This window comes from Neodiprion fabricii, chromosome 6 (assembly GCF_021155785.1).
Source record: "Neodiprion fabricii isolate iyNeoFabr1 chromosome 6, iyNeoFabr1.1, whole genome shotgun sequence".
In the NCBI taxonomy this organism is placed as follows: domain Eukaryota; kingdom Metazoa; phylum Arthropoda; class Insecta; order Hymenoptera; family Diprionidae; genus Neodiprion; species Neodiprion fabricii.
In genome coordinates, this window is record NC_060244.1 from 3,593,176 (window position 1) to 3,621,141 (window position 27,966).

A 27,966-nucleotide genomic window follows, 5' to 3' on the forward strand; every position below is an offset into this window, starting at 1 on the left:
AGTATCAAAGTCGACTGCTGTTTCACGGTACAATCCAATCGATCGGTCCGAACTGCAGACGAATCTGATGTCGTCTGAGTTTGGCGACTGGATTTAATTATATTTTACACTCTTGTTACATTCTTTAATATACAATGACGACTAATAAACTAGCCCAAGTAAGAATTTTCAATTTAGTGCTTGTACTATCCAATTGTTCTCATCACTTAACATAAACTTGGAAGCTAACCTCACAAAATTAATCTTAAGATCCACTCCGAATCTTGTAGTTTCAATCATCTTTCACGTGTATAACGAATTTTTTATTACAGGGTTTGCGAATGTATTACCTCAAACAACCAAACCGATTCGAATTTGGAATTGGAACAGAAATGCCTGCAGCGTACAAGAAGTTTTATACTGAATGGAAATATACACAACCAACCCCTGTACATTACATTGAAAAGGAAGGAAAATATGCAAGAAATGAGGCCACGGGAGAAGTGTAATGTATTTCCTCAAATAAAATACTTTTTTACAAACATGCTACCATCAATTTGCAACTTTCCATGATAAATATGATGATTAGTGTTTAATAAATCTGAGAGCATGGAAAACTTGCAAGATTTTATAAGATGATACAAATTCACTTACAGATATCCAGTACAAAATGTTCCACTTCCGTTAAAGTATCCCAAAGAGGCTCACCAAGGTTTATGGGGTGGTGAATCTGTAGTACAAGGTTTTCAAAAACGACATCAACTTAAACAGAAAATTCCACATTTCTGGGTTCCTACATTGAAAAGATCCATTGTTTACAGCGAAGTTCTTGACAAGTATATACGTGTCACCCTCACCGACAGAACTTTGGATTTAATTCACAAGAACTATGGATTTGACCACTACCTGTTGAAGGTACCAATCTATTAATCAGTAATAAATACCACGTTAATTGACATCTTTAAAACTCATCTTTTCTATACAGACACCAGCTTACGATTTGAAATCTGAGCTGGCTCTGAAACTTAAAAGGAAAATTCTTGAAACATTGGCAGATAAATCTCTTTATCCCGATGATCCTGCCAAGAAAGACGAAGTTTACTCCAAATATCAGCAATATTTATCTGCTGTAAGTAAATGAAATATTGAATATTCATTTATGCAATATTTAATAATTTCCAACAGTCTAAATGAGTTGAAAATTATTGTTTATAGTACACAAAAGAAGAAATCGAATGGTATGGTTTAAACTGGCGTGAGGCTTGCGTGAAGATGTTCGCAATAAAAGCTGCCCAAACAGTGGTTGCTCCACTGAAACATCAGTATCGAGCGGAACTTATTGTTGAGTTACAAAATGAAAGTGAAGTGCCTGCTGAACCAGAAGAATCTAGGTATGAAAAAAAAAAACATGAAGCAGTACTTACATTAATTATCCAATTCGTAATCAGGGAAGATTTTCTAGTATAAAAACTTTAACCTATACAGTAGTTTGAAAATTTCAGCACAGTTGTTGTAATACTTTTAAAAAACTTCTACTTTTCAATTTTTGTTCCAGTATTTCATGGCTTTCGAGGCTTAATCCACTATCCAAGAGTACGAAGACTTCGTAAAAAGAAGATAATGTAGTATTGATTCTGTCATGTATATGTATATTTTAAAAAGCATACCAGTAAATTGGCGAAATGAATTTAAATCTTACTTTATTTTCTAGCATGGCTAAACTGTACTGTTATACGTTTACACATAAACACAAATTGCATAATACACTAGGTAAGCATTTAATAACAAGAATTAACGAAGCTTATTATTCACACTTGCTCCTACTCCAATATCGACTAGCCCAATTTTCTCAAGAATCCAAGCAAACAAACTTGCACCATATCGACTGTTTATACAGATCTAAAAAGAGATTTGTAATACAAATGGTGAAACGACCATATAATGTTGCTACTAGGAACTGAGTTCCACATAATATATGAACCATTGTTGGTTAATATGTTTCAATTACTTGGCAAATTTTAACACTTGATACTTGGCGTTCAGCATTGTGAAGTGAAGATAAGTAAAATAAATATTATCAGCTACGTCTTTTATATACCATGGTCGATACAAAGTCCTCTCTTTGGAACATCGTGACAAAACAAATATAATAACAATAGTAATAATAATGCATCTATGACACTGAACATTCTAGGTCCCCATCTTTTGGTAGACAATTCAGCAAAGAAGCTATAGCCCTTGTGATATATGTCATGGTTCCGTAACTGCCGCTAGGTGCACTATCATAAAAATGTTGACAGACATAAGCAGCTCCGCCACAAAGTAAGCCTCCTGTTGCAGTTGTCTCACGCTGTTCTTTTGGCTTAGCGCAACAGAGTGTTGCGTCTCCATCTGAATTCATCTAAAAAGACCATAAATGTTGATCGTACACATTTGTACGAATTGCAAAAATTTTCCATCATAATGTATAATTACCTGATCTTCCAAAAATATGACATTTGCTTTATGCACTAAATGTTCGACAGCTATGAGCCCACCTAGCGAAGCTACAACATTGTATTCAGTAACTAAAGTGAGAACCATTAGAGCCTCGACTACTAGCTGGCGATATTCTGGTTGTGGTATAGTATTCAGGACAGTTTCAACGGCTAATGCAAATTTTAATTCTCCGGGCGTCATTTCTTGCGTTAAATTCTGCGGAAGTACTCTACCCTCGATAGCCAAACCTTGACACTAAAAACATAAATAATTCTAAAGTCGTACGATACTATTATAACTCTTCCTAGAAATTCAGACAGCTTATCTGAAAGAATGGTTAACTTGACTGTGCTTATACTTACTCGTTCAAGCACTCCCCATACCCGAGGATAAAAATCTCTGGGTACTCTGTTCAAGGCTCCATCTAGCCTCCGTCTTCGCAACCATTGACCTTGTCTATCAGGCTCTAATTCACCGCCATCCGGCTGGTCAACTTCCAGAAAGGAACCAATTTGAGATTTCTACAGGATACACAATATCAAACCAATTTACAAGAGAATGTACATTCTTTGGAAATTAACATTGTTGCAAACTGGTACTTTAAAGCTTGAAATAAGAGAAATAAATTTCACTTACCCTACTAACTCTGCCTGATTTACAGCTAATGACAGAGAAGTTTCCACGTCCAACTGCAAGAAATTTTCGTTTAATTGATATAGGTTGACACATACGGTAAAATAGGTCATCATATTTGCATACGAGTAGAACATACCGCTACTTATGGCGAATTCCTTGCCACTCATAATATGATGTAACAAATTTTTCATTTCAAATGGAGATAAGTTCAGTAAATGTTCAGATGCTTCCTCTCCAGTACAAATTAATGTTCGAGAAAGTTCAGTGGCCATAACTTGGATAATCAATCCAACTCTAAGCCTCAACATTTCGTGAAATAGTTGAGGCTCAGTTCTGATAAACATTGCCAAGTAAACAAGTAGCTCCTGGGTCAACATGGCGGTAGATTCATCATCACCATAAGCTTGGTGAATCAGAGATCTCAATTCATTTTCTGGCAAAGGTGCAACGATAGTATACTCATTCGAAGGTGGCATGCCGACTGTAACTTGCTTTTGACGGACTAGCAAGTCAGTAACAGCCTTGGCTAGATCTTCAACACGTTTTCCTAGCATACCAGCTGTGTGCCTTACAATACCCCACATTTTTTGCTGGCAAGCCTTTTGATATAATCCTTTCAGCAAGTCTTTAACAGTAACATGCCGCCCCTCCTCAAGCATACCAGTGTCATAATGCAATCCTTGCGAATCAACCTACAGATAATCTCAAGTTGTTAAAATCTACTGAAAATAATAACGTTTGATGGACATTGTAGGAACTTAGTTATCTCAACACACTTTACCAAATATTGCAAGATGTCTCCCTGCTCTTCTAAACTTTCAGTTTCCCTCAACATTGCTAATAACTCTTCCACTTCGGTATCAGCGTATTGTGTTTCAGATGCTAATCTATGTCTATGCGACTTGGCGGATTGCTTCCATGGCAACAGGTCATCAGTCGGTGATGGTGTACGAGTTACGATTACTGGTGGAGAAGATGATTGCTTTGCTGCTGCCGTATCCGTTATCTCGATAAATGGATTGGAGGAGTAGCCCACGGAAATTCTACGTTCATCTCCAGACATTCCGAGACTTTCAGCTGAACAACAATATGCAATATTTATTCAATTTCGACAAATTTTGGAAACTATTTTTTTGCGACTAGAAGACTGCAAAGCAAGAGGCGGATGTACATATGCAATGTTCAACTTTTTTTCTCAATTGCTTACAGCTAGAAAGTGCTCGTACTGCATACACTTGCACCAATCGTATTCATATTCACAAGTAATCAAATAGATGTTATATAGATATGTTACTAAACTTACGCTCTTGGAGACTTATAGGAACCACTGGTGGAAGAATGCATTGAAAGAAAATTGACCGTCTTTATGAAATAAAAATTACTAATATACCATAGTTTAAAAACTGTCAGGTAAAAATTGTATAGACTTACGTTCTACCGCTATGGATCTAGTTTTTTTTATAGCACCCTTGACAGACATTTTACGTCTGAGATTTCGTCCGCTCCGAGCAACAGGCCGATTAAGAAGGCCAGAACGATGCGGAAAGGCACGTAATAAGTGATCATCCAGGTATTGTTGAACCTATAAAATTTATATGGGTTTTTATCAGTAAAAATAAGATTCCTACAAACTCCCTAAGCATGAGATACCTTGAACAAATTTATATTTGATTTTTTTCATTTGAAACAAATGAGATTGACATATTTGTGTAATTTTATTACAAGAAAAATTTGCATTGGTATAATAGCATTTATCTTTTACCTGGGGATTCAATTTATCAGGTCTGCCTTCCTCTGAGCTACCCAAGAAGCTTAAATTGGTGATACAAGAGGTACTTAAGAATTCATTTAAATTTCCCAGGGATACTCTAGTTCCGTTGATATAGCCGCTCTTTAATTTTTTCATGGTAGTGATCATGGCCAAGGGAATTTTTCCTTGATCTGAAAAAACCAGGAACATTTTATGATAAAGTATTTATTTCGAAAAAAAATGCTAGCAGCACCAATATGTCATGTGATTAATATCATTCGCCAAAACTGAATAGCTTCAATCATACTTTAAGAAGCTGTACAGTTTATAGAATTAAGAAGCTATGCAATTTGAAGCAAATGCCAAAGCAATCAAGATACCATTAAGATTCGTAATGTTCGATAAAATAAAAAAGAACAGGCTGCCCAGTAGAATTGATGCCCAAAATCCTAGGTTCTATTCTAAACTCAACGCTCAGGTTTGCACAGTATTTGCACCCACCAGGTTCGCACAATGGATATAGATGTTCCGACAGATAAAATTCATTTCCAGAAGTGTCGACAAAAGTGTAATAACATTGCTCTTGTGGAATTGATTATGTTTGAAGTCAGGTCACACATTTTAATACAGATTACAAAATTAATTTTTAAATTACAGCTTGTTATCCCGACTCTGGTTGCTTCATAGTTACCCATGAAATTTAATGCTTGAACAAACCTTAACAATTCAAACAAAACTGTAATAGAAATCATGTGCCTGATAATATGCATAAATATAAAGTCAAAGAATTTTGATGGCCAAAGTAATTCAAATCACAAAAATGATGGAGGCAAATTTCCTAAATGTCTGGTACAAAAAACACATTCTAGGATACTTCCAGGATTTCCAAGATTTCCAGGATCGTTGGATGCTCTGGTGTGCTCTAGATTGAAGCAATAATATCAATGGTAGAATTACTCGTAGATGTAATTCCAGAAAAAATGCTGATCAACACTGATAGCATACCTAGATGATTATGAGTGGCTACAAGTGTAAGAGTAGGTCTTCCAAGCATTTGTTTCCAGTTGATGGTGAGGAAGGCCAGGTAGTTTGTAACAGTATCGACGAGTAGAGCCGCATCATTTGTTGTATAGTACTCCTCCCCATCAAAGTTCTAACACATGCAACACACCCACCCACCGCAAACACATAAGCCAAAATACTTTGATATTAATAATTAGTATAGCTATACTTTCACGGTCTGCATCAGAAGAAAGAAAAGCTTTCCAGGGCTTGTTTTTATCAATAAAAACAATCATTACTCAGAATTAGATTGTGAGATTACAATGACTCGTTGGATACAAATTTCCTTAAATACCGTCAATCAATCACAAAATCCTTCAATTTTTTATCCTTTACATAGAAAAAAAAAAACAGGAATTGATTTAATTATATTTTTCTACTTTTCTGCTGGAAAGCTTTAAATTACTTGTTGACTGACTGGCTGGGAGTTTTTTCATTATTATTCGATGTAATACTTGGCGATAATTCGATTGTTAAGTTGTTTGACAAAGTATGTTAGACATGTAGTAAGTCTTGTAGTGTGGTAAGTTTTTGAAATTAAATCAAATGTAAACAAGTTGTCTAAAACAATAAATAATGCAATAGAAAATTGCGAGACTTGAAGGGACAGAAAAATAATATCACACACTCAAGCTATCGGATTAAGTCTACTACTTCCAGGCATGTTAGGAGTAACCATAGGTGATGAATTGACGATATACTTCAAAATTCAAATCGAAAACATATACCCATTTATGTTCGAGTCATAGGCTCCTAATAAAACTGAAAAGACCAAAAAGTTTATTGCTTGAAAATTCCCTTTAATAATATTGAATATACATAATTTTTGGAATAAAAATCATGTGACTGATATAGAGATTTGGTATTAATTGACTGAAAGTTAATGCAACATTGTTTGAACTTTCAGCTGAAATTAGGATGAGTTTGATAAATAAAAAATGTAAGGAGCATACTAGACAAAACTGATTTAAAACTGGCCCCAAGTATTGTTAGGCCTATGACTCGCAAGTACAGTATTCATATACCTAGGTGAGCGTTCTTGAGCGGCATCACCACCAGCGGCCGGCCTAACATGTTTTGCCAGCTAGACTTCAAGAAATTTATTTCGCCTTTGAATATGTCAATCATGAGCTCATAGTCCGATGCGATGTAGAACCGTGTCATGTCCGTCAACTATTTTTTTTTTTTTTTTTGTACAATAAAAAGAAAATGAACAGTAAGTAGAAATACGAAGCATATAAAATTTACAAAATTGAAATAAAATGGCTTACTTGTGGTGTAAACGCAAATATTTTATCATGTAGAGAGTATAATTTGCTTGTGCTGAGTATTCCCACATCTCTCGATTTTCGCCCTGATAAACCTAATTTTTTATTACGTCCTGTTGACAGAAGATTACACATGAGAATCTTGCATTAAAAAAAATTGATTTTCATTTACTGGTCAAGTGAATATCAAAGAACATATACCTAGATAAGTATACAAATGACTGAGGACTTTGGCAGGCTGTACTTCTATTGGTGCTACTTCCGCGATAGTTTGAACATGGATATCGTGTTGGGCAATTTTTTCGCGTATTTCAGCATCCTCTGCGAGTATAACTACTTGTACCACAACATCCGGTTTCTTCTCACTGCACAAACGTCTGTTTAGTGGATCTAGCTCTCCAACTGCCAAGAAACCCTGTCATAGATAAATCGAATATCTGTAATGCCTGAGATATATACAACTCTAGATTCGGAAGTGCAGATCTACGATAGATTCAACTTTACGCACTCTCAACTCCGAAGTCAGTTAAGGGCCACTTATTATTCAACAGAAATTGATTCAGCTCACCTCTTGCAACAGTTTTCCTAGAATGTACAATGATTGTGCCCACATGAAAGGACATCTACCTATTGCCTCTCTTTCTTGGCTACCGGGATCTGCATATTCAGCAGCTACCTTATCAGCTGGTACAGTATATAATTCTGGAACTAATTTCATTCCGTCTTCAGTTTTAATCATAATTGCCTCAAGATATTCTGTATATTTTATAACTGCGTCCTTATTGCCTTGAAAGCAAAAGTCAAGAATCAAGTAGCAGAAGAACAAAGGCCATTCACATTCTATATTCTCAAACATGCGGAGCTCCCATGGTTCGTAATATAGGCTGAAATGTAAAAGAGAAAATTGTAGAAGAATAAAATGAGCAGTAAAAACCGTGATCAATTTTTTTTGACTACATAAAAGTATCTTCATTTACCGTTATGTATAAAAAAATAATTCAAGTCACTAACAGATCTTCATGTATGTCACTATACAAACCGATTAGGATCTTCTTTGGGAGTCCTGTGACCATCTCTGAGGAACCTCTTGCAACCGTATCTTCCTTGTAATTTTTTGATAATAGCACTCCTAGTTAAATCGATAAGATTAGGTTCGTCAACAGCAAAAGCTGGGAAACTTATGATAGACAAAAGACCACTGTCGAGTTCCTTTGAATTGGATTCTCTTGGTAACATAGACTGTAGCACGGCCTGACACTTTTGCGCCTCGTCAGCCAGTACGTGGATAACGGAAGTTGGACCACCGCGAGCACCAAACAAATCCAGTTCGTTCATAGCTTCGAGTGCGGCCTTGGCCATTCCTATGCTGCTAGCATTGAGCTCTGGTAATCCGTGATTAGTTTTATCTCCTCGTTCCCAAATACCGTAATCCGGCGTGCAATAAGCAGATTCAATATAAAATACTAAATTCTGTATAAAAGCCACCTACAATTTAAAAAAATACATGACGGAGAAAATTAAACAAGAAGCTGACAAGTCTGTTTCCCTTAGCGTTTCAACGCTCACCTCATCCAAATTGAAAACAATTTGTAATCCAGATGCAGTCATCTGAGCGAGAATCAACAAATATAGAGAAATAGCATCAATTTGAAGATGTCCCCACTCTGCATCCCCAACGACAGTTTGTCCATTAACAGAACTATACTTGGCATGCAAAGCGTCATGTGGATTTTGAGTTGTTTTAAATTTTTCTACTTTATCCTTTTGCTGCATCATGGCCATTAACAAACCACGCATCAATTTAACACAGCTTTGCTCCAACTCGTAAGTTTTGGCCCTATCCTCGTCAGCATCAGCTATTTTTTTATAGGCCATTGAAAGACCCCAGACTGCTAATATGCAATAGATGTTGTCTCGTATCCATGCATGATTAATGTCAGCACTCGCCGGAAAAAGGCCAGTAACTGGATTTTGATGGTCCATAATTATTTTATGAACCACACGCTGATAGTAGTCCAAACGGACTCCGGAGTTGCTGCGACTTCGCATTGTGACTACACCTTGCTATCCCAGTTTTGAACTGTAATTGAAAAACATTGATAGAACTATTTTGCAATGTGGATGCTGGCACGAGTAATTTACGTACGCAAACGTTATTTATCTTAGTACCACACAATTAGTTTACAAGACTACGTGTTACGGGAGTAATAGAGCAATGATTACTACGTACATAATTGGATTGATTTTGAGGTTAGAAATATATTTACGCATAAATCTGTCACTTGGACCGAAATATAAATTCAGATTCAAAATATCGTTGAGTTGCATAAGCTCCCCATTTCTTCGCAAGTATTCAAAACGCTGAATTATATTTACATTTGATATTTTCATACATCCCAATTTACAATGTGAAACGAATGTCAAACTAATAGTCACAAATTTCACAGTCGTGAGACCGTAAACTGTTTGACAATGAGAGAGCCCATGTTGACGGTTTTTGTGTCCCTTGTTTAGTAGCGCCCACTGACACGAAATAGGTTGATGGAACTAATTATAACAAGAGGAACTGGGTATACCGGTAAAAAGCGTATAGGTATATCAATTGCTATAACCTCAGGTGAATCACCACTTAAACGACTTCATTGGTAAATTCAAATGTAGACTAATATATCAGTTACAGCAAATCACAATTCGTTCTCATGAATACAGAGTAAGCGATGTATATAATATAATGACCTGTCATGATGTTCATTCCACTTTCAGCATCGTGAAAAATTTCGTTTAAATGAGCTATGGTACAATAAATTGCAAAAAATAATAATTTGACTGAAAGTTGAACACCGTGGCTGTCGTGAATGAGCCTATCCATGCAGCTAAGAAATCGTAGATTTGTGTAACGATTGTTACCGCCACCACGTAACCCAACACATGCAAACTCACCAACACTGCCGAGTAATGGAGAAGTTACTGGGATGTCTCTGCTTAAGGGGTTATATACAGTTAGAATTTTCAAAAAATCGATTTTTTTTTATTTTATTTTCTTAATGTACATATATTTAAGAATACACTCAGAAAATTTCATATCGTTCCGGTGAATATTTCCGAAGTTACACGCAAATTTGAAAAGGCGTTTCAGAGTGCTTGAAAGTGCAAGGCCGGAGCGAAAGGGTTCACCTGGAACGCTGTCCCTTTTATGCACCTGCCTATCGTAAATGTTCCCTTCTAATATATTTAGATGCGTAAAGCAACAGTGTGTTATTGTTTTTTTTTATACCTGAAAGGTAAATTTTTATTTTTCTCTCCCCAAACTTTAAACGCGTTTTTCTCAAAATGGTGTTTACAAAGTCGGTGATCAACATTACTCGAAAACGGCTAAACCGATTGGTCTCAAATTTTAACACGAGCTTCTTAAATATATTTTTTAGTAATTAATCGAAGATTTTTTCTCACCGGTAAATATATTTTTTTTTATAAACAATTTAGGGCCGAAATTTTGGTCAAAAATCGAATTCTTTTTTTGAGAAACCGCCACATTGTCAAAAAAATTTATTTTGCTTATTCCTTCGATTAATTACTAGATTTAACATTACTTTAACGAAATCTGTTTGGTTTTTTAATTTCTGAGGATCCAGTTCAAAGATATAGTGATCACCGCAAAACGTCTTTTTTGAGAGGAGCTCCCGGAGATCAGCTGTAGCTCTTTTCCAAATAAATATTTTTACTAATAGTAAGTCTTAAAATACAGTTAAAAGAAAGCATAATATGTGTACAAATTTTCAGATCAATAAATTTGAAAGTTTTCTCAGAAAAAAAATCTGAAAAATTCGCTTTTTTCGGCCTTCTAACTGTATATAACCCCTTAAACTCTAGAAAAAACAAAAAAGAAACTTAAATTCATTTACCAAACTGGGTTTCAGTCATGTTTCAGTTCGCAAATTATTATTATTGTTGTTTACCCCCCCCCCCCCCCCCATATTCATTCGCGGCATGTTACGCAAGGAGAAAAATTCGGCTCAAAATATACCATTTCAAAGTATCATCCAATAGTTGAAATAAGTATTCTTACCTCCTTCTGGTTGCTCCACACTTTACATGTAGTAGATCTCGTAGCATCTCACAATCAATTCCACTCTCACTCTCACTTTTTGTATACTGTAGCTGGCTGCCTGGGCCAATTGAATAAACTTGCTCATAACAAAACTATATGCATTTACCGAGAATCAGCCAAACGAATAATAAACAACCACACCCGACGCACAGATACGAGAATCGAGATCGTCAAAAACTGAAGTTACGTCAAACAATGAAAACTCAGACACGAAACTCACCTTCCATGTTTTCAGGCTATTTTTATTGCAATAACTCATTTTTTCTGTGGGTCACACATTACCGTTTGTGCATTATTCAGAACTGAGTTTGGTGGGAATACACTGATCAATCAAATAACGTGTCACAGCCTGAGCAACGCGATCTGTATTCTACGACGCGCGTACCTTTGCTCCATTCGCGCCGGCTGCTCGAACGCGAGTGAAGCGATCAACTCCGCGTGGCGCTCCAGAGCAACCATATTTTCGTCGTTGTTTCGCGAGTTGCCGTTGACGGCTACATTAGGCGTTTTGAAAGTTTGAACTGTGCATACATCACGGACGTTACAACTTAAATACAGATAATAAAAACGTTTAATATTCCATGGTGCTTGGGTTATTGCAATAACACAGAACATTTCAACTTCTGTTTTCTATACCTGATTTTATAGTCAAATAATGGTATAAAATGGGTTGATACAGTTGTGTGGATATGGTAGTAATTACTTGAGTCGACGGCTAATTATAAATTTCAGGTTCAACTATTCAGATATAATAAGAGTATACGTATACATCAAACGATTTATTTGAATATTCAATTTAACAAAAGAGACAACGCTTCAATAGGTTGCTTAATGATTCGATGCTTTCAGTTCTTAAAGACACGTCATCTTCAATTTATATCTCAGTTATAGAAAAGTTGAAACCCAATCACTTACAATCGTTCACCAGGCTGTCAAGTTTTGTAAAGCAAAATTATTTCATATGTTTCAATATTGCTATCTTTAAAAAACAAACTGTTCAATCACAGTTTTAATTTTTCTCTCGTGCGTCCACACATTTCAATAATCTGCGTCACAGTATAATAATAACCTACTATTCAGGAACGTTGAAAGTATAAAACATTTTGCACAGGCAATTACCTCAAACTTCAGAACTAGTTTTTTGAATGATTCTCTTCTCCTTTTCATGTATATGTACCACAGACCAGCAGTTGAATTTATGTAAATTTTCACTAGTACCATCCACTTGTCTATACTGCAGAATATAATCATTGGTTACGAATGATACGGTGATAGTTTTTGTACCATCGGAATCCATCAAATGATTAATCGCTCTTAACTTTGGCTATTTTCCAAGCTCCGATTCTATACTTCAACCAAATTAATCCCAAGTCACGACCCATTTGCAGCCAACTCCATATAGGAACTACCTTAGATCCGTCAATTTCTGTCCAAGTCACAGCGATCTCTGTTATAGGCAAACCTAAAGTTTGTGCAATGTACAACATTTCCACGTCAAAAGCCCACTGTTCTACATGCAATGCATTAAACAACGTTCTTGCGGTTTTGCGGGTCAGAAGCTTAAACCCACATTGAGTGTCTCTAATACCTCTGACACATAGTAGCCAGACTAGAAAGTGAAAACCATGCATTAGGAATATTCGGAATATGGAGCGTTTTGCAGTCTCTTCCTTCTCTAAGTGTGCTCTCGAACCACATACCACAGCATCGGACGATGCTACCTTTTCAGGCTCCTTTGTGTAGTCATCTAAGATAAGAGAAACACCATGAATATTGAATTAAAACTTGCACTGACTGAATACCAAGGTCACACTTACAGCCCAAGATTTGTTGCAAACTAGCTTCCAGTTTTTCAATATCACTAAACTTGGTAGCTCCATCAGCATCGGCAAAGAGAAGTACGCTACCTCTGGCGCTTTGTAAGCCCTAAATCAGAAAAGAAGCTGTTATTGCTAATTAACAAATATTTTGACATTCTTTATGACTTTTTGAAAAGAAACTGTAATAAGGATTTTTCAACAAACTAACCAATCGTATAGCCCCACCCTTGCCTCTGTTTTTGACCAAGCTCAGGACTCGAACAGTATCATATTTACGGCTATAATTCTGAGCAGCCGTGACTGTTCCATCTGTACTCCCATCGCTGACTACAATTATTTCGTAAGTAAATCCAAATCTTTTGCGGCGCTCGAGATACTCAATACATTCATCCAGCATAGGTAGCACTGAAAAATAGAATATCAGGAGCATTTGGGATAAGGTTCTTAAATTTTGCTGTATGCATTTCACAAGCTCACATCTCTCTTCTTCATTGTATGCAGGTACTATAATGCTGAGATGTACGCTCCAATCATCAGAAAGAGATGGAAACATTTCTCTTTCTCCCGTATGAAAGTTGTAAAAGTAATTCTCATCCTTGTGACGCCACACTTTGGGATAAGGCTTTGTTGTTGCATAAAGCACCACACAGAACTGAAAAATGAATAAGATAGATACAATGGCCAGATGATAAATTTCCGTTCCATTTATAGTGAAGCATAATTTCTTCACACGTGCATTGCCAGCTGTGATAAGTTATCTTTTACAGTAAATACCAATAAATGTTGCAATTAACGGACAGTCCGAAAATGATGTGAATAGTCTTCAGGAATGAACAATCAAATTTTAAAAATACGATAAAAATATTGAAAACAAATAAAAAGTGGATAAAACAAAACAGGCAACAGGTAGAAAAATACTTGATTTCGAATCAGCTATTCTTTGCCGAAATCAACATAACCTTAACCAAACTGTCAACACCTACCAAAATAAGAAAACACACGGCGAGAAGAGCGAAATATCCAATTAATGCTTCTAAGGCAATCATCCTGGTGATGAATAGTTGACCAAGTATTACTTGATCACTGTTAAAAATGCAAAATATCCGCTCATCCCGTGCCACGTAAATATACTCGCCAACACGGCAATGAGGCACGCAGCCATTCGATACGTTACAATTCTACGTCACGATACGTCTGTTTGTTTATTGAATCACGTTCCATGTAGTCTTTATGCATGCTTATTCGTTTATAATAAATTTTCTTAGAAATGCCACATTCAACCTGAAAATACGTTTTGCAATAAATGTTGAATTTAAATGCAACTGTTCTGAAAGGCATGTTGATTGAGGAATTTTTAGAACTAGCATTTGAGGATCATGATACAGACTGAATTAGTTGAAAATACTTTTGTTGTTTAGGCTTAGCTTTTCAAAAGGAATTTGCATCTTGACACACTATCCATGGTATCAACGATGGTAGCTTGTTTAAATGTTTTTGTGATAATCAGTTCCCTTTGCAGCAAAAGTTTTTGTTTTAATGTATGTATAAATTACTTCTATTATATATTCAGTAATAGTCAGTTGTAGCTGTTCAAGAATATTTACGGCATAGTTAGTCACTATTATGTCTGAGCCCAACAAAGGTGATGACGCTAATACGCAAAATGCAACTGAGCCTGATCAGCAGACAGTGCCAAAGAAGTACCCTTCTCACATCACGCAAAGACATAAATCTGTGAAAACTGATCAAGGCATATCGAAGAATGCGAATGAGAGTGCAACAGCATTGACAGATTCTCCACCTGAAATACTGACACAAGTTGCGCAAGAGCCAACTCAGCCGGAAGTAGATTTATCGAAACTAGTAAACGTCACGAGTGAGCCATATGAGCCAGTCAGCTCTCCAAAAATAGACAGCAATCCTGATAGTAAAAGAGATGAAAATCCTCCTCTGGAACAGGTCCCTAAACATTTTTCCGAAAATAAAATAAGTTTAGGTCTGATTGAGGTAGCTGATAAAAAGGAAGGCAAAAAAAAAATTAATCGTAATGACCTGACTGAGGAGGAACTAGATGAAATTTGTGCTGGAAGAGATGGTAATGGAAGGTATACTAAAACAAGAACCCCAGGGCTGGATCCAAGGTAGATCGCTGTACCATTTCCGAATAATATATCTACACAAACTTTTAAATTACCTTACTTTTAAATTAACAAATTTAAATTAGATTCCAGCAAACAAATCAGACATTGAGATGCTTCGTCATGTACACAGACTTCTATCGATGTGAAAATATCCTTGGTGAAGGAAAAGTAGCATGTCAATGGTTCAAAGATGTTTTCACTTCGATATGTCCACTTGACTGGGTTCGCAAGTGGGACGAAGCTCGAGAAGCTGGCCGAATGCCATGGTCAAAAGGCAACAGTCAGGGAAACTTTCCCGGGCATAGTTATGGAGATTGAATCATATCTGATTAATGTACTCAACATCTGTCAAGTAAACTTTTTTTTAACACAGAACCAAGTAATTCAGAAAATTTATTGAAAAGAAATCTGTCCCCATCCTCCTGTTTTTACTGTCATACCGTCGATGCGAAGTTAAGGTAACTGGAAAGATTGCCGCTTGAATTTCGTTTTAGACGGTTATTCTAGATGAGCATCATTTAAAATTATTTATAATATACTACTCTCAATATAACACACTGAATAAAGTAAACGTTTTGTGCCAAAAAATATTAATTTTATTTTACAGGTACATAAGGGTTAATATTTATATATAAATAGAATATAAAAGAAGAGTTTCTTGATTTTCTTCGACTCCTTTACTTCTTGCGGTGTCTTGAAAACTCAAGTTTTGAGCCATAGTAAATTATTTTGAATTTTATACACATATATAACATCAACCACTTGGAAGTTATACTACACTTTCGTTTGATTTTCTTTTTTTTTCAAATCTTCTTTTACAATTTGTACAAAAAAAAAAAAAATTACGTATTGAACACTCTCATACTACTGTCGTTGATAAAAATTAAAATAATACAGTAACAAGATTTAATTAAAAAGTAACAATGCATATCGTAAGAAGTACAAATAAGAATTTTAATTTCTTTTGTAAAGGTCCTTCAGTTATGAAGACAACTTACCATCTCGAGGTGTCGCCGCAGCAACCAATGGGATGGACTCTGCCGCGGCATACTGCACCTCCGACGGAACATTACCTGTAATTTAGGGTGACAAACTCATTAAAGCAGAAGTAAATATCGATAATTGCATTAAAGGGTTCTACTAAGACGTACGATTTTACAGATGTGGTATAAATAAAAAAAAATTTAAAAACCTTGAGCAATACTCCGATGTTAAAGCTTATGGTACAATATATAACTCGAACTACAGTGTTATGAAAAAGTAATATGCTGAAAATCGACCCGAAATTTCAGTATTTACGGTTATTTGCATTTTTATCGTATATACTTGACAACAAATGAATTAGAAATGATTATTCTTCGCGAAGTTTGGGCGTGAAGTTCAAAAACTGAAACTTCGTCGTAACGACAAAACTTCGCACGAAATATGCGCGTGCCAATATATGTGTGACTGTTGCGTGCTTGCGTGTGCGTGTCTAGAACCACCTTACGTATAATTTCTGGCGAGTGCATTTCAGTTAGATGCAGAGAGCTACTAGCCATTTCTGGCAGATTGATGCATAAACTGGCATCCTTCATCTCTGCAGGTCCCCATGAGCTCGAAAGGGCATAGAATACCACTGGGGTCGGTCGTCCTGGATGTTTATGGAATAGAGAAGAAGTCGCTTAGTATCTTAAACGAGTATCCAAAAAACGACATTATTAATATGCCGCAACAATTCGTATGATTTGTAATTGGTCCAAGTATAAATTTTATAAGAATACGAAAGATGGGAACCCCTGAGTTTTATTTTTTATGAGTCGTCAATAAACATCTATCGTTGAGAACATTGCATGCAGATAGTGTAATCTACTGAAGTCAACCCACCTCGGCACTTTTAGGTGGGTAAGAACAGATTTATAGGGTTGAAGAAGTTTTCGCTGTTCCAGACTGTCCTTTTGACCAATAAGTTCAACTTTTGGACCATCCAAAACGAATTTTGACATGGTAGTTTCACAATCTTGTAAATACTTAGTGACATCATAACTTTCTCCGGAAGGATTCGGGGTGCTGGTTGACTGTGGTAAATTTTCGCAAACACTGCCTGGCAAGAATACCGCTGTTGTGCTGTCCTGGAGTTTTAGCGTTTCTGTTTCTGATACACCAGTTTGTTCTGCCTCCACAACCGCCGTAGATTCCGGATTAGAATTTGAGTGATCTTCCGTTAATGCGACACTAATAGTGATTACAGATTCATCATCTTTCTCTTTACTACTTCCCTGAGAGATACTCTGCGGCGATTGAATCGCCGGACTATCCAGACAGTGGTCAATACTGTTTGTTGAACTCTGAGGATGAACTTGGCTTGGAACATCGCCTCTGTCTACACTGAGAGAAGCTTTTTTTTTGGATAATTGGTGAGTACATCCAGCAACTTGTTTCAGCCGATTATACAACAACTGCGCACCTGCAGCTGGTATCCTGAAATATGTGCAGACTAGTGATTTCTGTTGCAAAAAAGAATATGCAAATAGAATATTATTAAACGGAACACATGAATATTATGTAGAATCATCTGCAATAAATAAAATTATTTGATTGATTAGATTTTACCTATTTAGCATAAACTAGTTATCAGCTAAAAATATTATAACCCTCTTGTTAATACTGAAATGAAATCATACTTATAGTTAGCTCCAATAACTAGACATCCTAATCCAAAACAGATTCTGGTCATCTTCACACACTCTCTTCTACCGCTGTTCAACTTTTCATAAGCAACAGTGATGTTGGGCACCATTTTATTGACTCGATCACGTTGTGCCTGAAGTCTCTCCTCTGCCAATTTGAGTTGTTCTTGAAGTTTTTTCACTTCTAATACAGCACGTGTTTGTACATCTCTTTCCATTTCAAGCTGTCGCAAATTCCCAGATAAGTCTGATAAATCATCCAGAATAGCATACCTGTATTAAGAAATACTTCCTGATTGCTCTTCATTACCAAAAGTTGACGGATTTCACAACAATAAAATCGCAGATAGTTATTACCCTGAGTCTTAACTACTTGCCGAAAGTATTATGACAATCAATAAATTAGATAATTTCACTTTGTTGCTCACCGTTTCTTTACTAAATTGTGCTCTACAGTAGCCAAGTAAGATTTCTGTTCACTAGATGGTAACACGGAGATTGAGTCCAGCTCCTTCTTAACATCACCTCTAATCTTCTCCCAGATATCTTTGTTATTTCTTAATTTTTTTGGTTCGTTCACAGATGATTTTGAAACCCCACAATTTTTATTATTACTTTCGGGATTTCCAGATTCCAGTCTGGAGTTATCACTGTTTTCGTTTCTTGAAAGAATAACTGTAGATGCTGAGGAATTTACCAAAGTACTATTCTTTGAATTCTCTCCCTCCCTGGAAATAACCAACGTCGATGCCATAGAATCTACTAAACTATCACGTTTATCGCTGACATCGATTGCTGTTGCGGTTTTTCTGGAATCCATGGAAGGGGAACTGGAAGCAAATCTTGAGGGTGCAGTTATATCAGTCTGATTCTTTTCAATATTCGTGGAAATCTCGGTTGGAGTAAATCCCTGGGGGCTGACTTCTGGAAGTTCTTGATTATTGGACACAGTTAATTTCGTATTCAAGTTTGTACCTCCTCCTAGGCTGACTGTTCTACCAGTCTTTCCTTGTTGCAGTTGTACATGAACATTTTTTAACTTTGACTGACCTTTCATGAAAACTGTAGAATCGTGGGTGTCTTCAGTATTCACTGTATCTTTGGTTGATTTTACCGCTGTTACTAGTCTAGATTGTGATGTGCTCACAGGAATGTACAAGTCAGTTGATTTTTTAGAGGCTACCTTAACATTCGTCGTTTCATTTGGAATTTGAATACTAAGATTTGAAATGGATGGTGTTGAACCATCTGCTTTACTAACAACAGAGGTCGCTCTTGATTTACCACTAGAAATAGTAGTTTTCAAATTGTTCTGAACACTAATATTCCGCAATTTATAATCTTTGCTAGTTGTGGTCATTAGTGACTGAGAATTTAAAGGAGCATTATAATTTTGCCTTGAAGTTATGGGAGATGCTACTGGACTGGCAGGTGACAGCGGACCAGGTGGAGTACCGCTACTTTTACTGCTCGGAGATAGCGGTGAACTGTTATTTCCTAGCACTCGGTGTAACTTCATCTTTTCACGTTCTAAAATCTGTTGCTTCAGACGGCGGTACTCTTCCTGTTGTGAAATTGGTAGATGACGAACAGCCTGTAAGATTAACATAATACATAAAGAGCACTTGATAGAGAAGGTCGTTGGATAACAAAATTATTGAACTAAGCATTGGACAATTGTTTTATTATTCTACCCGGTTCGGAGTTCAAGAAAATTTCGGCAAATTACTGAGAGAACTTTTGTCCCTGTAAATAAAAGACTGTTATTTTATGAATGGGTATTTGCAAAGAAAGATGTTGTTTCCTCACCAATGGAGTTGCGGATAGTACAGGTGATTTCCTATGTGTAGATGGTGCTGGACTGACAGGCTTTTGTGTTACAGCAGTTTTCGTCGAATTGGGATTGGCAGCTGCTGCAGTTTCTTGCTTTTTTCTGACATCTTTCAAAAATAAGTCAACGCTTCTCTCAAATTCCGACATTGGAATAGATAACGCTGGTTTCTGTTCAGATCTGTTGGAATTCACCAGTTCTTGGTGATCTTTATTTAGTAATTCTGTTTCATTTTCACTTTCAGAGTCCGAGGCAAGATTTATGACAAATCTCTGTGTTTCTGATAATGGATTAGTTATCATACCCCTTGATCTACTCCCATCCACCAATTTATTAGCATGTAAACTTATTTGGTTCAATGTTTTGTGGGCATTAGTGATCACTGCTGCCTTTTGTAAGTTCAATTTCTTTTGAAACAAAGTGTTCTGATACTTCTTAGCATTATTGACAACTTTAGTGCTTGCAGATATCGGAGTTTTTTTAGCAATTTTCTTTGGAGGTCCTTTGCCACTTGCTGAGATCGATCTTTTCCTTGAAAGAGCTGTAGAGAGTGTTGATTGATCATGAGTCACATTTTCAGGTAATATACTCTTCGCTGTCACAGCATCAGATGTTACTACTTCGGACAATGGTCCTGGAATTGAATTTTTCACAGGCGGATTACTTAACGATGAGGTGTGGCTTGACAATGACAGTGTAGAATCGCTGCTTGAGTTATAAACCAAAGATACCGAAGTCTTTGCGGCAGGAGTATTTGGCAAACCTTCGACAGACTCTGTGCTTGTGTTTGGTGAGCTGTACGACAGATTCGCTAAAACTGTCGTTTTTGTAATTGTATTCATAGGTTCAGGTGGCTTACTCCGCTTTGCCAATGAGGCAAGAAGAATAGCTCTGAGCGCCTCTTCGTCTTCATCGATGCTACTTCTTCTTCGCTTATTTGCTTCAACTTTTTGGCACATCATGTTTTCCAATATCGATTCTCCAGAACCTTCACTATGAATGTTGGCAATAGATGCGGAAGGTTTACCTTCCGTATTGCAGGTGGTTGAGGTATTTGAAATATTTGCAATAGTTTCATTTACATCATTAATTTTTTGTACATTAACATTGATAGTTACCGTATCTGATATGCTATCATTCGAAGTATTTTCGTGAATACCTAATTCTGTTTTCGAATGCTGTGCACTACTGTAATTATTGCCTTTTTCTATACTTACAGAATGAGTTTGTGGTATAAAAGTCTCTTTAGGTTCTACAAACATGGGAGCAGGTTGCGTCACGTGCTCAGTTTCTTCTGGCTTCCTTCTATCAGTCAGCGAATGGTGATTCATTTCCATTCCTTTATCATTTAGTTTATCTGCAGATGATGTTTTCAAATCATTCGATAGCCTAAAAGATTTTTTATCACTCCTCCTCTCATTCTTACTGTTTGAAACAGACTGAATCTTACTTCGCTTGTTGCTCTCTCTGCTACTTTTTTGTACCACGGGTTTCTGTGACTTATTCCTTGAATTACGAGTTTTCTGCACAGAGATTTTGGGACTATGAATTTTTCCTGATCGATTAGACTTTGAATGCTGTTTGCAACGCAAAACAATTTCTGGACTAATAGATTCTTCAGGCGCTATAGCATTTGCAACGGTTGTTACTGTATGTTTGGTTCCTATACTTTTATTGTTCATCAACGATTTACTTGTATGCTTCGATTTGGTTCTAGCTGGCTTGCTTGTTTTTGATTCTTTTTTCCTCTCTACGTCGGTACTCCCATTCCGTTTTTTGGCTGATTCTTTCTTAGAATTTCTTAACGTATCACTATGTCCTTGGTATTGTGCAACAGTTGTTTGGAATTCTGATACAGATTCTGGTAATTTTCCTATTGTTTCCACAATTATTGAACGAGTTTCTAACTGTTGCACCTGATCAGTTGACATGCACGTTTTGCTTGAAGACCGAATTGCTTGTTTATTTTGTGACGGTGCTGGTTGATCATTTTCGGAATTCTCATGATCTTCTAGAGTTGCATTATCATTGGCAGAAAAATTGAATGCAGATGGTTTAACCATGTTGAGATGAGGTTTTTTAATCACAGGAGCAAGTTTGATGGGTTTAAAGAGTCGACTACTATTAGTTGATTCAGTAGAAATCTCTACAGGTTGCATTTCTGCGCTCTTGAAAGCTGGTTCAAGATGAGGATCAATTTTTTTAGGAGGCAACGGTTGCTGAAGATTTTTGTTTGACCTTAAAATTGATGCGGGTACTAGAGATTTGTTGACCAAAGTTGGAATTTTATTAGCATCTTTCGTAACATCTGGAACTCCTTGAAGATACAACGGTTCTTGGCTAAGTTTCAATATCTCTTGAGATATGGCATCAGGAATATGAATTTCTATATCTCTAAGCTCTGCAGGCATAGGGACTAGCGGACTTCCATCCAAATCTGTCTCTGGCAAATCATCTACCTCGATCATAGTATCCTCAGGAGAATTCAGCAATGAATTAAAAGCAGATCCGATATCTGCATCCATTGACGAGGTTTGTGACATGTTTTCTTTTTCTATCTCTACCATTTTCTTAGGGCAATCTATTAGCGACAATGCTAAATTTTCTGTGATGTTGCTGTTTGATATTTTACTAATATCCTGTGATGAAGTTGAAATTAGGTTGATATGAATTAACGCACTTCTATTACGTTTGCTTTTTTTCATATCGGATTCTTGGAAATGTGAAACATTAGAAAACAATGGTGTAGTATTCAATTCAAAATCACACACTGGAGTATCTGTTGGTGAGTAAGGAGTATCAGGTATGTGATTGGGGTCTGAATTACAGTGGGAATCAACTTGGGGCGACAAGTATATATCAGGAGTAGTGATGGGCTCCGATGGAGAGTAAGGTGTAGTAGGTAAATAATCACCCAACTGTGGACAATGATTATTTTCTAATATCTGAGTCATATTATTTGGAAAACAGGGTGAACTTGTGGGAGACTGTGAACTTGGAAGAACATGTTTACTTGAATCAACATTATTTTCAGACATTTTGTTCAGTGGGAGATAAGATGCCCCTGTTAGTGTTTTAATCTTCGCACTTCCTAGAACTTGTAAATCTAAATTGTCCGAAACTGTTATCTGACTAGTTGGTGTGATAAATGATACATCTGAATGATGAATACCAAGCAGCTCCGTGTCTACGGGAATGTTTTGCGAGATTCGATCAGTAGGTGAATAAGGTTCTGCTTCTTTTTCTTTATCCAGTTCTACTTCGGAATCCAATTCCATGTCTTCAGGATTAGTATTCTCATTAAGCTCTCTAGTAGGTGTAACTGGTGGCGTTTCAAATTTTTTTTCTTCCTCATCAGGAATAGGAATACTGTCTAAGAAGCTCTGACTGAATGGGCTTTCTGTGTTAGTCCGAGCAGAGGGTAGACGTTTTTTCGATTTACCTACTATTACTCCGCGTTGCATTCTGTCTTGATGCTTCTTCACCACGGCTGACCGAAGAGCAATCATGCGTAATTCCAAATCCTCGACATCTTCATCAATATTATTAATCTCCCGCTGTGTACTTTCTTTAAGTTCCGTATCTTCTTGAACCTTTTCATTTTTTTTTGGTTTAGTTTCCAACGCCATTTTACGTAAAAGTGCCAAGTCTTCCTCATCGTCGTCATCTTCAACAAATTTACTCTCTCTATTTGACTTCATTGTAAAGTCACTACTCCCATTATCAGCTTTAATCATGTTATTCAACTTGTCCTTTAAAGAAGGTCTGTGTTCCTTGAGTTTATCTACATTTCGATTCGCTGATAATGAGCCAACTGTCTTCAAATGCCTGACCTTCTTCAAAAGTTTGTTGACATTGCCGTACATGTCAATATAAGTATTCGTCGGGGACATAGAACTCCTGAGCTGCCTTCTAACGGGTGATTTTACAGGTGAATGAGGCGATAATCTTCTACCTGGAGATCGAGGCCTACGAATAGGTGATTTTCGCAAAACAGGTAACCGTGGATGTCCTAATGGTGACCTTGATTTAATAAAAGGTGATCTCCCTCTACCGATGGGTGACCTATGCCTTCTCATGGGTGATTTTGCAATTCTGGACCTATTGTAAGGAGATCCTGGACGTTTATGTGGAGAATTTGACTCTCTCCGATGTAGCCTCGGCAAGTGATTATCCTTTAAGACTTGTGAGTCATGCTTTTGTATAACAGAAGATTCAGGCATTAGATTAGTCGCAGTATTTACTGCAGCATTTTCAGCAGTTACGGACGAGATTTGAGACCGTTTTTTTTTTCTACGCTTTCGGACCTTTGTGGTTTTTGCTTGCGGTAGGGTCAGTACTTGTTTAACAGTGTCAGCAAGACCGACAATCTCCATATCACTATCACTCGAGATTGGTATGAGGTCATTATTATTTTCTTGTAAAGTAGATGAGCAGTGCTTGGAACCAGAATAGCCAGAATCTTTGGTGTGGTCACAGTTTTCTTTTTCTTGTACTGCATCTTAAGGGGAAAAATATTCTGCTTACAGATTAGAAAAGTGCAACACGGATATTATAAATACAAAACAATATAACGAATAAATAAATATAAACCATCAACTCTGCATGCAAAAGGTAACTACGCCGTTCTTTCGGTAATAATCAAAGGTAGCTCAATGTTCATATATTAGATTACTTGTATTACTCAGGGATTTCAAAAGAAATCAAATTACAAAATTATTACTTTGGAAACTCCTAACCAGAATGACATTATTGAAATGACTCGGTCAATGATTCACTTTATACTGAGCTCAATATTTTTCTAATCCTGGAATAGATATGAGCTTGATCGTTCAAGGCATTCGTAGAATTGAAGTCAGAAAATATTTACGAGATGATTTGAACATTAGACAAAATATTGAAGTTACAAACTTAGGAAACGTGCTTTTCACTGTTTTATTTTCATTTCAAACTTCTGAATTCTAGTAATTATCTCCGAAAAACAATTCCTTTAGGTATAGGAACACATCAATCATTTTTTTTTCAAGGTAGCTTAGACTTGTAATAAAATAGATTCTAATACTTCCAAGTCTAGACAATTTTTTTTTGAGAATGCAAGTAGAGTAATATACCTTGAATTCGTAGTAAATTTAATTCAGTGTGCTCAGTGTGAACTGAGTGTAATTTTCCTTGCTTCCACTGTGTTAAAACAATGATAAATTAGGAGAATCGCATTCAGTACCGACTCGTGAACGGTCAAACTCATTGCAAAGCAAATGAAAGTTGACGTTTCCATCAACATTCAAGTGATAATAAAGAGAAAGGAATCATTTTTTAAATCACCTTTTTTCATCGAGCTTTTCAAGGTGTTTGTTTTTGTTGGCGCAACGCACCAAATGGCGCATTGTTTTGTGGACAAACAGGTAGGACACTGCCCAGCTGTTCTGCGTCTCAAATTGCACCTGTCATTGAGTTGGCCTTCTTCCGAGGAGCTTACATCTTCCAATGATATTTCACCCTCTTCTTTCTCGTCCAATATTTCAATGACTTCGGTACAACCGCTGGATAAATCACTAGCCATTTTTTTCACTTCGTACTTGTGAAGCTATAATTGACTGATCGAGTATTATCATAAAAATTATCTCACGAATATTCGTAGAGCATTGTCAGAACATATTATATGCTATACCGATTTAACATGTGTATAGAATACACCATGCTAAAACTGATCATTTCTTTTTTACTTTATCTTCCCCAATCTTATCAATTCAAGGTTAATTACGCACAACAGCGATTCTATGAATTATCAAAGAAATGTACTACATTCTAAGCTGGATATTCACAGCAATCCTCTTCTAGGCAACGGCTCATCGTTTACGACAACCGATCATGAAAAATTAACTGTGTAACGGTTCCAGGGATGTCGTATCACATAAAATAACGTTATTCACTTACTACATTGTTCGCACATCTCTTCGTTATCGCCATGACACTAATCTGGGTGGTGAATTGGTTTATGAACGCTTTGTGTATTCATTGTGTCATATCGAGTGTTTTCATTGGTTATTTCTGACCAAATATTCGCTTTGATACGTGCACAGAATGCACTACAGCCCTCTCGCGGTGAAACAGAAGCATTAAATGTAACCCAACCAACCTGCGTTCAGAAAATCTGCGCAACTTAATTAAAATTATATATCATGACGTTAATCACTTTCAACTGCAGAGCATGCAGGCATGCGGGTGCGTGAATGTGAAGAACAAAAATATAACCTAAAAAATTGATACCTCGTCAAAAATGATTGACAAAGTAAACTCGTTCTTCGATCTGAAGCTCAATTCCTGGATTGTCAAACAATGTAATTCCATTGGTACGTCAGATTAATTTTTTTATACACAGTACGAATAGCTGCGTGAAAAATAATTTAATCTTCGTGACAATTCTTAGGATTGAAAAAGCCTACTCCTATTCAAGCCAACTGTATTCCTCGAATTTTGGCTGGAGAAGATTGTATCGGCTGCGCTAAAACTGGAAGTGGCAAAACTTTGGCTTTTGCTTTACCCATTCTACAAAAGCTATGCGAAGATCCATATGGAATATTTGCTCTTATTCTTACTCCAACAAGGGAATTGGCATTTCAGGTGTATATCGTACAAACTCTTGCTTGTGATCCAATATTTACAACTGTTCTGCTAATATCAGAATTTCTATTTAGATTGCAGATCAGTTTTCAGTGATTGGTCAAGCTATAAACTTGAAAAAATCAGTCGTTGTTGGCGGAATGGATATGATGATTCAGGGAAAAGAGTTAGCTAAGCATCCTCATATTGTTGTTGCTACTCCTGGGCGTTTGGCTGACCATTTAGAAAGCTGTGATACATTTACTTTAAAAAGAATTAAATTTCTGGTGCTTGATGAAGCTGATCGTTTACTCAGCGGACAATTTGATGAGCAGATTAAAACAATATTTCAAGCTTTACCCAAACAAAAACAGTCCTTACTCTTCAGTGCTACTATTACTGATGCCTTGGATCAAGTTCAGAAGGTCTCTTCAAACAAGGTAAAAATATATTATACTTTGTCACACATACAGAGAATTTTTCTATCGCTTATTGCCAGTTAATTTTTTATTATTATTAATCAAAAATAGAATTTCATAATGTGCTTTCATAGGTTTACATGTGGGAATCTAAGGAGGAATCTGGTGTAGCAACGGTTGACCAATTAGAGCAGCATTACGTGCTGAGCCCAAAAGAAGCTCGAGACGCTTACTTGGTTGAAGTAATCAGAATGTTTAGAAGCAATAACGAAAACGGATGTATTATGATTTTCACAGATACTTGCAAGTGAGTAAGCTAAACGTGTGCATTTCAAATACTTCAACTACTTGGTAACTCTTTAATAACGATGCAATGTAAAAGTAATACTGTGCCTAAATTATACAATTTATTACACATTTATAATTCTTTTGCAGGAATTGTCAACTACTGTGCATGACCCTAAACGAAGTTGGTTTTACAAATGTTGCTCTACATGCAATGATAAAACAAAGAGAAAGATTATCAGCCCTCAGTAAATTCAAATCAAACCATGTAAGGATACTTATTGCTACTGAGGTTGCTGCCAGAGGATTGGATATTCCAACGGTAGAATTAGTAATCAATCATACAGTCCCCAATATTCCAAAAGAGTATATTCACAGAGTGGGAAGAACAGCGAGAGCTGGGAGAGGTGGAATGGCTATTACTATAGTGACACCAAATGATATTAAATTAATCCATGCCATTGAAGAAACTATTGGAACGAAACTGACAGAGTACAAAATTGATGGTAAGTAGATTCAAGAAAATTGAGTTACCAAAATTATTAAATTTGATAGTAAATATTGACAGACTAATCTACTTAAGCAAAAATTAATTATCGGATTTTTTTTTGTCAATTTACAATTGCAGATAAAGAAGTTGTGACAATTTTTACCCAAATCTCTGTGACGAAACGAGAAGCTGAAATAAAGCTTGATGAGACTGACTTTTACGAAAAAAAGTTAATAAATAAAAGAAAAAAGCTGATTTTGGAAGGGAAAGACCCTGATGAAGAAGAGGAAAAACTGATGAAAAAAATTCAGAAACACAGGAAACCAATGAAAAAGGCAAAATTGAATAACATAGAAAGCAGTAGTTCAAGCTGATATATCGGTACAAATGTATTTACAAAACGAAATATATTTTGCATTAATATTATTAA

The 27,966-nt window shown here is 36.4% G+C and overlaps 6 protein-coding genes across 16 annotated transcripts; 3 read left to right on the plus strand and 3 right to left on the minus strand.

The window, feature by feature from the left end:
• Positions 1–10: 10 nt before the first annotated feature.
• LOC124185852 (39S ribosomal protein L28, mitochondrial) lies at positions 11–1,672 on the plus strand. The gene is made up of 6 exons (XM_046577027.1): positions 11–158; positions 312–484; positions 636–894; positions 965–1,108; positions 1,195–1,370; positions 1,535–1,672. The coding sequence occupies exons 1-6, from the start codon at positions 135–137 to the stop codon at positions 1,587–1,589; spliced, it is 831 nt and encodes a 276-aa protein (XP_046432983.1). The 5' UTR covers positions 11–134; the 3' UTR covers positions 1,590–1,672.
• LOC124185850 (probable phosphorylase b kinase regulatory subunit alpha) lies at positions 1,663–11,667 on the minus strand. 7 transcript variants are annotated; one of them, XM_046577021.1, is made up of 17 exons: positions 11,235–11,667; positions 10,114–10,159; positions 8,740–9,253; positions 8,213–8,658; positions 7,742–8,057; positions 7,375–7,588; positions 7,177–7,286; positions 5,849–5,996; positions 4,856–5,034; positions 4,525–4,675; positions 4,397–4,420; positions 3,875–4,170; positions 3,230–3,785; positions 3,094–3,146; positions 2,820–2,978; positions 2,455–2,712; positions 1,663–2,380 (listed from the first exon to the last, which is right to left on the minus strand). In XM_046577021.1, exons 3-17 carry the CDS (start codon positions 9,220–9,222, stop codon positions 2,153–2,155), a joined length of 3,621 nt encoding a protein of 1,206 aa, XP_046432977.1. In that variant the 5' UTR covers positions 9,223–9,253; positions 10,114–10,159; positions 11,235–11,667; the 3' UTR covers positions 1,663–2,152. The 7 variants fall into 7 exon arrangements, with proteins under 7 accessions (XP_046432977.1, XP_046432979.1, XP_046432976.1 ...); XM_046577023.1 differs by lacking the exons at positions 10,114–10,159; positions 11,235–11,667 and adding an exon at positions 9,550–9,680; XM_046577020.1 differs by lacking the exons at positions 10,114–10,159; positions 11,235–11,667 and adding an exon at positions 9,441–9,647.
• A 340-nt stretch (positions 11,668–12,007) lies between these two features.
• LOC124185673 (dolichyl-phosphate beta-glucosyltransferase) lies at positions 12,008–14,295 on the minus strand. Of its 2 annotated transcripts, XM_046576658.1 has the most exons (6): positions 14,085–14,295; positions 13,579–13,753; positions 13,310–13,506; positions 13,099–13,207; positions 12,982–13,028; positions 12,693–12,890 (listed from the first exon to the last, which is right to left on the minus strand). In XM_046576658.1, the coding sequence occupies exons 1-6, from the start codon at positions 14,145–14,147 to the stop codon at positions 12,834–12,836; spliced, it is 648 nt and encodes a 215-aa protein (XP_046432614.1). In that variant the 5' UTR covers positions 14,148–14,295; the 3' UTR covers positions 12,693–12,833. The 2 variants fall into 2 exon arrangements, with proteins under 2 accessions (XP_046432613.1, XP_046432614.1); XM_046576657.1 differs by having other exon boundaries at positions 12,008–13,028.
• Positions 14,296–14,477: 182 nt separating this feature from the next.
• Positions 14,478–16,069, plus strand: LOC124185675 (cytochrome c oxidase subunit 6b-1-like). The gene is made up of 2 exons (XM_046576664.1): positions 14,478–15,242; positions 15,326–16,069. Exons 1-2 carry the CDS (start codon positions 14,725–14,727, stop codon positions 15,558–15,560), a joined length of 753 nt encoding a protein of 250 aa, XP_046432620.1. The 5' UTR covers positions 14,478–14,724; the 3' UTR covers positions 15,561–16,069.
• Positions 15,821–25,699, minus strand: LOC124185670 (uncharacterized threonine-rich GPI-anchored glycoprotein PJ4664.02). Of its 4 annotated transcripts, XM_046576647.1 has the most exons (8): positions 25,677–25,699; positions 25,065–25,336; positions 19,721–24,243; positions 18,340–19,505; positions 17,906–18,184; positions 17,109–17,702; positions 16,781–16,875; positions 15,821–16,315 (listed from the first exon to the last, which is right to left on the minus strand). In XM_046576647.1, the coding sequence occupies exons 2-8, from the start codon at positions 25,300–25,302 to the stop codon at positions 16,224–16,226; spliced, it is 6,987 nt and encodes a 2,328-aa protein (XP_046432603.1). In that variant the 5' UTR covers positions 25,303–25,336; positions 25,677–25,699; the 3' UTR covers positions 15,821–16,223. The 4 variants fall into 4 exon arrangements, with proteins under 4 accessions (XP_046432603.1, XP_046432604.1, XP_046432605.1 ...); XM_046576648.1 differs by having other exon boundaries at positions 16,732–16,875; positions 25,065–25,694; XM_046576649.1 differs by having other exon boundaries at positions 16,727–16,875; positions 25,065–25,694.
• A 226-nt stretch (positions 25,700–25,925) lies between these two features.
• Positions 25,926–27,962, plus strand: LOC124185672 (probable ATP-dependent RNA helicase DDX49). Its single transcript, XM_046576656.1, has 6 exons — positions 25,926–26,092; positions 26,170–26,363; positions 26,438–26,782; positions 26,896–27,068; positions 27,197–27,552; positions 27,675–27,962. The coding sequence occupies exons 1-6, from the start codon at positions 26,020–26,022 to the stop codon at positions 27,908–27,910; spliced, it is 1,377 nt and encodes a 458-aa protein (XP_046432612.1). The 5' UTR covers positions 25,926–26,019; the 3' UTR covers positions 27,911–27,962.
• Positions 27,963–27,966: the final 4 nt, after the last annotated feature.

Bases quoted from the DNA above. Each gene is read 5' to 3' on its own strand.
- LOC124185852 (XM_046577027.1), top strand. From the start codon at position 135: ATGACGACTAATAAACTAGCCCAA. The intron at 159-311 runs GTAAGAATTTTC...TTTTTATTACAG, and splicing joins CGACTAATAAACTAGCCCAA to GGTTTGCGAATGTATTACCT. The intron at 485-635 runs GTAATGTATTTC...ATTCACTTACAG, and splicing joins AATGAGGCCACGGGAGAAGT to ATATCCAGTACAAAATGTTC.
- LOC124185850 (XM_046577021.1), bottom strand. From the start codon at position 9,222: ATGCGAAGTCGCAGCAACTCCGGAGTCCGTTTGGACTACTATCAGCGT. The intron at 8,058-8,212 runs GTTTGTATAGTG...TTTACATTTCAG, and splicing joins CCCAAAGAAGATCCTAATCG to CCTATATTACGAACCATGGG. The intron at 7,287-7,374 runs GTATATGTTCTT...TTCTGTCAACAG, and splicing joins TCATTTGTATACTTATCTAG to GACGTAATAAAAAATTAGGT.
- LOC124185673 (XM_046576657.1), bottom strand. From the start codon at position 14,147: ATGATTGCCTTAGAAGCATTAATTGGATATTTCGCTCTTCTCGCCGTG. The intron at 13,507-13,578 runs GTGAGCTTGTGA...TCTATTTTTCAG, and splicing joins ATACAATGAAGAAGAGAGAT to TGCTACCTATGCTGGATGAA. The intron at 13,029-13,098 runs GTAAGTGTGACC...CTCTTATCTTAG, and splicing joins TTTGCAACAAATCTTGGGCT to ATGACTACACAAAGGAGCCT.
- LOC124185675 (XM_046576664.1), top strand. From the start codon at position 14,725: ATGTCTGAGCCCAACAAAGGTGATGACGCTAATACGCAAAATGCAACT. The intron at 15,243-15,325 runs GTAGATCGCTGT...AATTTAAATTAG, and splicing joins ACCCCAGGGCTGGATCCAAG to ATTCCAGCAAACAAATCAGA.
- LOC124185670 (XM_046576647.1), bottom strand. From the start codon at position 25,302: ATGGCTAGTGATTTATCCAGCGGTTGTACCGAAGTCATTGAAATATTG. The intron at 18,185-18,339 runs GTGAGCAACAAA...TTCTTAATACAG, and splicing joins CACAATTTAGTAAAGAAACG to GTATGCTATTCTGGATGATT. The intron at 17,703-17,905 runs GTATGATTTCAT...CACATATTTCAG, and splicing joins GTTATTGGAGCTAACTATAA to GATACCAGCTGCAGGTGCGC.
- LOC124185672 (XM_046576656.1), top strand. From the start codon at position 26,020: ATGATTGACAAAGTAAACTCGTTCTTCGATCTGAAGCTCAATTCCTGG. The intron at 26,364-26,437 runs GTGTATATCGTA...ATTTCTATTTAG, and splicing joins CAAGGGAATTGGCATTTCAG to ATTGCAGATCAGTTTTCAGT. The intron at 26,783-26,895 runs GTAAAAATATAT...GTGCTTTCATAG, and splicing joins AGAAGGTCTCTTCAAACAAG to GTTTACATGTGGGAATCTAA.